General features: G+C 45.6%; 1 protein-coding gene across 1 annotated transcript; it reads right to left on the bottom strand.

The window, feature by feature from the left end:
• Positions 1-793: 793 nt before the first annotated feature.
• Positions 794-3,457, bottom strand: LOC147983827 (large ribosomal subunit protein eL19x-like). Its single transcript, XM_087543154.1, has 5 exons — positions 3,268-3,457; positions 1,904-2,026; positions 1,504-1,817; positions 1,137-1,192; positions 794-1,048 (listed from the first exon to the last, which is right to left on the bottom strand). Exons 1-5 carry the CDS (start codon positions 3,377-3,379, stop codon positions 1,024-1,026), a joined length of 630 nt encoding a protein of 209 aa, XP_087399280.1. The 5' UTR covers positions 3,380-3,457; the 3' UTR covers positions 794-1,023.
• Positions 3,458-10,792: the final 7,335 nt, after the last annotated feature.

Genomic DNA, 10,792 nt, shown 5'->3' with positions numbered 1-10,792 from the left:
CCATACCTGCGACAAGTAATTCGAAACGGAGGAAGTACTATATGTGCAATTACAACTACTAAGGATGCCAACAGAAAAATTGACTAGCAAAAATTAGATCAACTTAAACAAAAACATCATCTAGCCAAATTATATCGTCGTGTTGTGCAACTTTCCAATGATTGTATTGGACTTGAGCTACTACCATAACCAACTTTGTACACACTATGTTATACGAAAGCCCTCGTCTTCGAGCTCCACATATCTTTGACGAAAGTAGCAGAAACCCTGGGCTCTCTAGTGCGAGCCCAGCCACGCCACCTACACCTTCTCCGTGTGGTGGTGTACGGCCGCCCCTGTGGACGTCGTTGATCTAATTTCTAAGGCACCATTCATATAACGCCATGACATAGACACCTGTACGAACTTCTAGATGAGGGGAGCTCGTGCTTGGGCTCGTCCCCATCGTGCTGGAGGGAATGGAGGGACGAGTAGCGGATGGCCCGTCGCCGAGGAGCTCAGGGTCGAGCCAGAGGAGAAGACTAGCATGTTGTGCAGTCATGCCATATAACCATGGAGTACGACTCACTTTCAGTCCAAACATTGAGTGGACTATGGAGGCTCTACATTTATTTAAACCCATAATTTGACAGATCCTCAACCGATGGCTAAAGATGATAGATCTTGAAGCAACAAGGATCAGCTTTCCTCGATAAATAAACTATAAATCTACAGATGATAGATCTTGAAGCGGGTGGGTCCAGAATTACACAACGAATTAATCATTAGAGCACGTAAATTTGCACGCACAGAATGTTAGGTTCAAAAGCATAATATAATACCATGAACCCAAATGGTTTAACAAACTCTGCATAAGCATCTCTGATTGAAACATCCAACAGAACAAACACGATATGATATTTAAGGTATCTGACACGCTGACACAAACAAGATATTGCACAGAAAACAGTTCTGAACTTCTGATGTTCCAAAATTAGGCTAATCCTTGATATTACCAGAAAGATAAAGCTTCTTATCAGACCTTCACTTCTTGGCCTTCTTAGGTGCACTGTAAACACAATACAAATCGGAGAAGGTAAGATAAACCGAAGAAAAAACACATCAACTATGTGGAGAAATTTTTTGGAGGTACTTACGCTGCTGCCTGAGCAGGAGCTGCAGCCGCTGGTGCTGGTGCATGATCTCTCGGGCCCTGTTTGCCAGATAGTACAAGTCAGCCAAATTGTGCTAACAACAAAATCACTGCTGTACAACAGTAGTAGCAAAATCAAACATGTATGATAGCACTATATTTAACTTCAACATCCAGCTCTTAACAGTCTGTTAAGAGAGATCAACATGCAAATGCCACCCCTATATAGTAAGGCCCACTTTGATGGAGTACGAGATTGAAGTCAAACGCTTATGTCTCAGGTGAGATGTGTAAACAATTAAACATCTTGTATTTCAGACAGAATACAATGCAGGACCTCATTCACAGGCAAAATGAAAACATCATCTTACCTGAGCCAATCTCTCCTCCCTCCTGGCAATCTTCCTCTCCCTGCTTGCCTTGCTCTTGGCGCGCTTGGCCTCAAACTGGTCAGAGAGGGTCTTCTCTCTTGCCTTCTCAGCCTTGGACTTGTGGATACTCTCCATGAGGACCCTCTTGTTCTTGAACATGTTACCCTTGACCTTCAGGTACATGTCATGGTACATGTGCTTGTCGATCTTCTTGGCCTCACGGTACTTGCGCAGAAGGCGCCTCAGGACACGCATCCTCCGCATCCACAGGATCTTGGTGGGGAGCCTAGCCTCCCTGGTACCCCTACGCTTACCTGTGCAGAGAGCAGAATCACAGGTTACAACACAAATATCTACAATAACAAATACTATCATGCCAGTTAAAGCTGCAGCTACTAACCATATCCAGAGTGACGGCCCTTCTGCTTGGCCTCATGTGCCCTCCTTGCACGAGACCTGGAGTGGATCTTCTGAGGCTTCCTGATGATGAACCCATCCTTCACCAGCTTCCGGATGTTCTGCCCTGCAAGTATTAATCCAACAATAAATCACAGTTATGCTCAGTTATGAATCAATAGAAACATCATAATGCAGAATGAAGAGCTCCAATGGATTGAAACAACAGTACAGGTACAAATTACACACAAATAAGAGTTAAAACAAACACAAGAACAGCCTATTATAAACAAACATAAAGCAGAAGAATGTATGCGATTGCAATACACTGACAATTAAGTGCATGTGAACTACGTGTTTATTAATACAAACCAAGGAACATCATAAGGAGCTAGGTCCACAAGATTAACATTCACAAAATGAAGCAACAATTAAACCTTAATAGACAAGACTGCTGGTACATGAATTACAAAGGTAAAGGAACACCTAAAGCAGCTACTCTGTCACCGGAAGAACATTTAAGTGGAGTTATCATGGTTTAGGCTAACAGAGCAACCTGTTTCAGTATAATTAACAATGGTGTATTGGGTTAAGGCACATGAAGATAAATGAACACTGAAACCAGCTTCATCGTTAGAAGTTATTGCACGTGAAGGTAAAGGAACATCAGAACAAGCAACTCTCTTAGCTTCAGCAGTAGAATAACTTTAGGAGGTTAGGCTAATGGAGAACATGTTCCTGATGATTCAACTTGTTCTATGGATAGGTTAGTAGGCTTTACAAGTGCAAGCAGGATTTCTAAAACCTGGTTCGAACTCTTGCGGTACATGTTTTGCAGTTTACCAGTGCCCCGTAGAGGAAACCTATTCATCACAAGAAGACACCCCCATACACTGCCCCATATACATGGTACCAATATGGATTCATACTATCAAATTCAGCAATTTACGCATACAAGCCAGTGAATTTAAAACTAAATACACTGCAAGATGCGTAAACTACGCAACATATGTTGAGAGCATGCGTGTAGGCTCAATCTAAACGAAGCACCTACATGAATCGCCGATTCATCCGCTATCTGAAACGCCGTCAAAGTGGCACATCACAGCCACATAGCTATCACGGCAGCTCAGCACAAAATCAAACCCATAGAGCGGTCAGCCACATGATGTTTCGTCTAAATACTCAGCTACCCGAAGAACACGAGGCCGTTCATCCGATCTATGAGAAGGCGCAGCACAAGCAAGCAGCGCTCTACCCGCCTCGAACGACCTAAACCTCGCGGGTCGCCGCCTCGGCCACAGATCTACGAAACACGCGAGATTAATCGAGCCGCGCGACGAGCGAGGGAGAGGGGGAGGCGCTTACGGGAGTTGGCCATGGAGATCTCGTTGACCTCATTGGGGTCGAGCCAGACCTTGCCCTTGCCGCACTTGAGGACGCTCGAGGCCAGGCGCTTCTGCAGCTTCAGCGACACCATCTTCGCCGCCGCTCTCCTCCTCCTCCCGTCTGGTTGTGGCGCAAGGGTTTGGGGAATGCGGCGCTGGCGGCGCCTTATAGCTCCGGGGGGATTAGGGTTTCCCTGGCGCGCGAGTTGGGCCGGGCCTTTGCTGTAGGGCTCGCTTCGCTCTGCCGCCTGGGCCTACGGCCGGTTGTAGTTGGTTGGCCCGTTCAGTCAGAGAGGAGGATATCAGCGGTGTCCGACTTTTCTTTGCTGTGAAACCACGTGTCTCTAGAGAAACTTGTGAAGGATAACGTGTTGGCTCATGGTAGTAGACATCTCGATCAACGGTCAAACTCTCAACCGAGCAAGCTTGGCATGCAAGCGTCCTTTGGCAAGCAAACTTCTATCCTAGCCAAAAAGTACCGTGAAGGCCAAGTATTGAGAAGTCAATCAAATAAGAAAAAAAAATGTTTTTACCGCTCTAGATTTTGCCAATTTTTTATGCCATTTTAGATTTTGACATTTCACTTTTGCCACTCTTAGCTTTTTACAATTATCACAATTGCCATTTCATGGCAAAAAAATTATTTCATTTTTGCCACTCTTGGCTTTTGAAATGTATCATAATTGTCACACTGAAAATTTTGCCTTTGTCACGGGAATGACAATTGTCACGGGAATGACAATTGTGATAATTGTCAAAAACTAAGAGTGACAAAAGTAAAATGTCAAAATCTAGAGTGGCATAAGGAAAATTGGCAAAATCTAGAGTGGCAAAAACAAAAAATTTCATCCAATTAGTGAAGCAAGTTTTCTTATGGACTGGAAAATGGATGTCTATATATATGGTCTTCTTTGGGGAGAATTATGAGGTAGAGAGATTTTGAGTACTAATTGCATGCGCGTAGTGCGCGTAGCTCTATGTCAACAATTTAGCTAGCTAATTAGATATGTATTATATGTGATAAGATATGTTTAAAAACTACATCCACATATGAATCTGATGATATACTTTTGATGACATATAACCAATAGTATTTAGTTAGTAAAATCGATGACCCAAAACTACGCGCGCTCCCTATACACCTAGACGGACGAAGTAGCTCGTTTCATCTACCACAAAAGTTCACAAATGATTCATATATAAAGGACCAACAGGTTTCCTTCCCTACACCTTGTTTTTATTTTTCTAGTGGTTATGCACTACTAGGGAAAAGGCTAGCAGCAGCGCGGGTTCTAGGTATATCAGTAGCGCGGGGACCGGCGCTACAGCTAACTCGTAGCAGTAGCGCGTGCGCACCCGCACTACTGCTATACAAGTGTAGCAGCAGCGCGCTTCGTGGAAGATCGCTACTGCTAATAGCTCTAGCACTTTTTGCCTGGACGCGCTACTGCTATTGTAGCGCTGCTGCTAACTTTTCTCCACTCGCTACTGCTAATTTTAGTAGTTTTTATTCTGCATATTTGTTTTGTATTTGAATAGGCTTTATACAATAATCTTTAGCATATGATACGCATACAAATGTAATCATAGCATATACATGCAAATAGTCTCATCAAATCATGTCATCATCATAATCATCATCCAACACAAAGTGGTCTCTCGTCATCATCTCGAAAATAGCGATACAAATCTTGATTACTTGCAACTACATCTCATCCATCTAAACAATGATATACGCGAGAAGAGCTATCACTTTGCGTGAACCTAAACTAACTACTAGCTGTCGCTCGGAAACCGGAAACCGGTACACCTGGGCCTGACATTCCGGCCACTCGTCGTATACTCCTGGCATAGCACTTCTTCGTCATCGATGATCTATACACCTGCATCGTCACATGAGTCGATGATATGCAACATATATAGTTGAGCAACAGAAAGAGACAGACTTGGCAAAAATAGAAGCAACATATCATAAGCATAAATAACAAAGTTCATCATAACCAAAATGCCCTAACTAGAGTGATCTTCGCTAGTCGAGGAGGATGGTTTAATTACATCACAAATAAATTTTCGTCGTGCATGATTCAAAGTTTCGTCATACAGGTAGTATGAACTAAACGGACACATTGTCATATATCGACAATCACTCCATGTCGTGCCATCCATCCAAATCAGGGAGATAGTCCCCGAGCTTAGTGAAAGGCTTCAGGTCGAGACGCTGAGTGGCTACGCGTGTTCGGACGTCTTCCTGCGACATTTGTCCCTCTTCGTAGAACATCCCTATTTTTTCGACGACCTCCTTCATGATGATTTGGGCAAGTTCGCGCTGGATGTGATAGAACTCAGCTCAAAATCGATGATCCTAAGTTCTTTGCCCATTGCAGAATATGGGCATCGCCGGATGTAGGTGACATGCGAAGGTTCTGGTGATCCCGTCTGTACTCCAGCATCTGGTGTAGGACATAGAATCCATCATTAAGATAATCACTCGGTTGCTGGATGCAGCAGAAGTCGGTCTTATGGTCGAAGGCGGGCCTGTCGTCCTTTTTCTTCTTGTCCTTGACCTCTCCACCCCGCGCGTCGTAGTAAAACATAGCACTGTCGAGAACAGACTTGATGTGGGTGTAATCCTTTTTGTTAATGTTCTTCGATGAGTCCAAGTAAAGAGCGTGGGAGTATCGGGGGTAGAGGATGATGAGGACGGCGCGCCCGCTGCTGCGCAAAATAAGTGCACCTCAAATTAATTAGCCTCCACCGTGCAAATGAATGATTGAAATCAAAGGAAGGATATCCGCGCGGATGACTTACATGGGATGATAAGGCACGAGAATCGCCTCCTTGTCCTTATTGGTGAGCAAGAAATTGACGATGTATTCCCTCGCGTATTCACAATGCTTTGCGCAGGCTCCCAAGAAGGTCTCGTGCATGAAGTACGGGTCAGCAACACAGATATAAGGTATCTGCTCAACCCCGATGAGGTAGTTCATGTGCAAAGTATAAAGGCGGAACATGTTGAAGATGTAATCGAATCGAAGGAAGAACTTCTCCGCGGGGAATGTGTCGACGTATGACAATCCCCGCGGCACGTTAACCACGTAGAGTGGGTATCCTGGATTTTTTGAGGCGATGAGGCATTTCTCTATCCGCAGCACATCGTCATGAAGTCTCCTTAAATCGCCAAATCTGGCCCACAGCGCTGCTTCAGGTAGGATTGGTTGTCCGGGGATATGCCATTTTGCCGCACAGGGGATATCTACACGGTCTTGAACCCGAGGCTACTGAGGTGTCTGGATCACAGAAGCAGATTTTTTTGCCTTTCCTCGGTCTCTTCCTAGACTTCTTTACTACCGGAAGGTTGTCCATAATACGTTCAGACTCCAGAGGCGGCAATTCAGGCACCGACTCATGACGCTCAACCCCTAAGTAGGCGCCAGTATAGACATACTCTTGAGTGTCATCCTCATCCTCATCCTCATCTATGGCGACGTCACCAGCGACTAATGGAGTGGGCGAGGTGTTGATGTTCATACCTAACTGCGTGCTCGTGGGTGTGCTTGTTAGGAAGCCGTCGCATCTTTGCTTTCGGTTCTATACCGGCTCCACTCCACGAGGCAGCGCCGGTCTCAGTCTCAGCGCCGGTCTGAGTCTCGGCGCCGGTCTGCGTGTCGGTCTCAGTCCCTGATGCGATCGGTGGGCCCAGCAACATCGGTTGATCGTCGGCAAGGCTCAAAAATTCGTCTGCCGCCAGGTAGACATCGTCGCAATCACCAGAACCCTGTCCTTCATCGTTGCTAGCCATGTTTCCTACGATTAAATCTAGTAAATTAATTCTAGACCTAATAAAATGAATAATGACATACAAAAGGCCTATGTTTTGCAGGAACGTTAACTCCTTCCTGGTGCGGCAAATCCTAGGCACTCGATATGTCCTAGTTTGTAGCACAAGCCATGCCGAAATTCACGGAAAATTTTGGCATGACCTTTGCTAAAAAGTGGACAAATCGAGAACCTGAAATTTGCCGGAACGGAAATGAATCAACATTCCGGCAAAACATAGGCCACTCAGCTTCATTCCCTGGAAACAACAAAGGGCCACTTGGGCACAATCGAAACATGGGCAAACACAATTGAGGAATTTGCATATATCCTGACCACTTCAAATTTGAATGTCCTAGCGTTTGACACTTCAAGAAAATCTACACAAATCTCATGCTCTATCAAACTCAATTCAAAAACCAAATATAGATTATATTTAGTTAACTACTGAACTAAACTTTACTCTAAACTAAACCCTACTGCCCTAATTAACATCTAGTTAAACAAACTCAATTCAAAAACTAAACCCTACTGAACTACTATGTGTAGCCCATCGGCTAAGTGATTGGAATTTTAGTATTAGCGAGTTTTAGGTGAGACGCGCTACTGATATATGTCCATCTGCAGCGCGCTTATTTTGCACGCGCTACTGCTGTCTAGCAGTAGCTCTTTTAACAAGTGTTACTACTAAAGTTCTGTGTATAACGTTTTCCCTAGTAGTGATGGTTGTGCAATGAGTTTTAGTTTATTGGATTTGTGTAATTAGTAAATGTGACCGGACAACTCCTGTGTCACCTTTGAAAGGGCATTTCCCTCCCTAAATGGTTTTGGTGTTGATGACCACACAATTTGAGGACTAATCGTGTGTTTGAAGTACACATGCATATTCAATAGTGGCACAAGACGGTTAGGTACCCCTGTAGAAAGAAAATATTGAAGACACAGGTTTCAACGCTTTTGTGTCTATGGTTGTAGGAGATGTGTATTAAGAGGGGGTGTCCGCGTTAGAGGTGTGGGTGGAATAAAACACGAACACACAACATATATTGCACCCACATTACCTTCCCATCAGTTTCGAGGAGAGTCTTGGATTCTACCATGATGTTGTCTTTGTACACCCGGTAGTACTATTGTGCCTTGCGGTAGTATCGCTCCTCTTGCGGGAGTAGTACTCTGTTGGCACCTAGGGCGTTAGTACTATGTACTAAAGCGGCGGTACCACTCCCATGTTGGAGCGACACTACCACTCCAAGTATCGGACCTACTACCGCCCAGAGGTGATTCCTCCTTGTTTTGGCAGCGGTTGTTAGGCGGTAACACCACGGTAGTATCGACTATTTTTCAATAGCCAACACTATCGGCGTCCAGAGAGGTAGTGTTACTCTGTCCATTATGCTACAACTAGGCTAGTGGGTTGATAATACCGCACTCTGGTATGGAAGTACCGCTCCCTTTGTAGGAGCGGCACTACGGATGAAAGAACATGCGGTGCCCCCATGTTTGGTTTTGGTAATTGATGACAATCTCTATGGACTAATGGTTGCCTTGAGTTATATTTAAAGGTTTTGTCCATAGGCTTTTCTTGGAGTACATGTGTTGCTTTCAAGGAGAGTTTGTGTCGACCAAGGTGTTATTCAAGGAATTATCCAAAGATTGGTCATGTGAGAGTTGAGCTTATTGCAAGCATGTCTTGAAGAAGAAGATTGTGTGATCATTCATGTCTACCTTCAAGACATCATCCAAATGAAGAGAATTGGAAAGGTTCAAGGTTGATCAAGACTAAGTCAAGAGTGAATCAAGTTGATCAACTCACAAAGCGCAGAAGATGTACCGAGAGGGATCAAGTGATCCCATGGTATGGTAAGAATTGTCAATTACGCTTTGTGTACTAACCCATGGTCTTCATGAGAGTTCGTTGTGGGGTTAGGTTGCGGTGTGCAAGTTCAAGTGGAGCATCACGAAGAGATCAAATGCTTGAAGCTTGCCGTCCTTTGTGGTGATAATGGACTTGTGAAGATGTGCGGAAGAGTGGCTCACCCATAGTGGAGTATGGGGGAGCAATCAACTAGTCTTCATCGAGTCAACACAATCAAGAAAGGTGGTCCAACTTGAGGGAGTCAAGATCGTCATCATCTAGCTCAAGTGGACCATGTGCAAGGCAAAGGTTTGCCCTTGATAGGTTTTCTATTTTACCGGTCTCATAGTGGTAGTTGGGAGACCGGGTTGTAGGATCGATTGCCGTACTATCAAGGGGGGCTCTCTAGAGAGTAGCTTGATCGTATCATTAGTCGAGAGCTCAAACCATTGCATCCTTGCATCATCTTTCTTGGTTCTTGTTTGGTTCCATTTGTGAGTCTTAGAGCTTATGGTCATCTTGATGACAAGCTTGAGTTCATCAAAAACGGAGTTCGCATGCATCTTCTATGATGTTTTCGATGTTGGAGGTTTTGCCGGTTCTTCTCGGTTGAAGGTTTCACTTCTCGGTCGTCTTGTTTCCAACAAGCTTGAGTTTGCTCAATTCGGAGCTCATTTGCAGAAGTTATGGCAGTTCTGGTTTTCTTGAGAGTGGTTTTTGTCTGGTCCCAGCGGTAGTACCGCGTGCCCCAGCGGTAGTACCTCTTGGAGCTCCCAGCCGTTGTACCGCTGCTTCCGGGCGGTGGTACCGCCAACTTGCTCAGCAAAGTCTTGGGCGGTTGTTCCGGCCAGGCACCGCCCAAGTACCGGTCAGGCCTCTGTTTTGATGCGGTACTCGGGCGGTGGTGGCCCGGTTGGTCCGGTTGTTCTTCTCAACCGGTGCTACCGCCTGGTCGCCCGGTTGTACTGCCTGGTAGGGTTCTACACGTATACTATGAGTCCCGGTTGTACCGGGACCAGGAGCGGTAGTACCGCTCGTGTGCGGGCTGAGCACATAACGGTTGGATTTTCCCCTCCTATAAAAGGGGGTCTTCTTCCCCATTGAACTTTATCCTTTGAGCTCGTGTTCTTCCCCCATTGTTGACCTTCTTCGAGCTTGCTAACTCTCAATCCCTCCATGAATTCTTGCTAGTTTTTGAGGGAAAAGAGAGAGGAGATCTAGATCCACATTTCCACCAATCACTTTCTCCTCTATGTGAGGGGAACCCCTTGGATCTAGATCTTGGAGTTCTTGGTGTTCTCCTTCCTGTTCTTCCTCTCATTTTCCTCCCTAGCATTAGTTGCTCCGGCGGGATTTGAGAGAGAAGGACTTGGGCACTCCGTGTGCCCTTGCCATTGCATTTGGTGCATCGGTTTGAGTTCTCCACGGTGATACGTGGAAGTGAAGTTCGAGAAGCTTATTACTCTTGGGTGTTTGGGCACCCTAGAGCTTGTTCCTCTTGGGTGCCTTGGCGCCCTAGATGGTTGGTGTTGTTCGGAGCTCAATCATTGTGGTGTAAAGCTCCGGGCAAGCGTCGGGGTCTCCAATTAGATTGTGGAGATCGCCCCGAGCAATTTGACGGGTACCGGTGACCGCCCCCAAGGGTTGCCAAAGTGTATGGGTTCGGTGACCGCCCCCAAGGGTTGCCATTTGTACGGGTTCGGTGACCGCCCTCAAGGGTCCCCTAGTGGAATCACGACATCTTGCATTGTGCGAGGGCGTGAGGAGATTACGGTGGCCCTAGTGGCTTCTTAGGGAGCATTGTGCCTCCACACCGCTCCAAATGGAGATTAGC

Source organism: Triticum urartu, chromosome 2A, assembly GCF_056163025.1.
Source record: "Triticum urartu cultivar PI428250 chromosome 2A, HENAU_Tu73, whole genome shotgun sequence".
In the NCBI taxonomy this organism is placed as follows: Eukaryota; Viridiplantae; Streptophyta; class Magnoliopsida; order Poales; family Poaceae; genus Triticum; species Triticum urartu.
Note: the sequence above shows the minus strand (reverse complement) of the source record. Positions and strands in the feature narration are given on the sequence as shown.

Bases quoted from the DNA above. Each gene is read 5' to 3' on its own strand.
- LOC147983827 (XM_087543154.1), bottom strand. From the start codon at position 3,379: ATGGTGTCGCTGAAGCTGCAGAAGCGCCTGGCCTCGAGCGTCCTCAAG. The intron at 1,818-1,903 runs GTTAGTAGCTGC...CTCTCTGCACAG, and splicing joins GGGCCGTCACTCTGGATATG to GTAAGCGTAGGGGTACCAGG. The intron at 1,049-1,136 runs GTAAGTACCTCC...TTGTGTTTACAG, and splicing joins GCTCCTGCTCAGGCAGCAGC to TGCACCTAAGAAGGCCAAGA.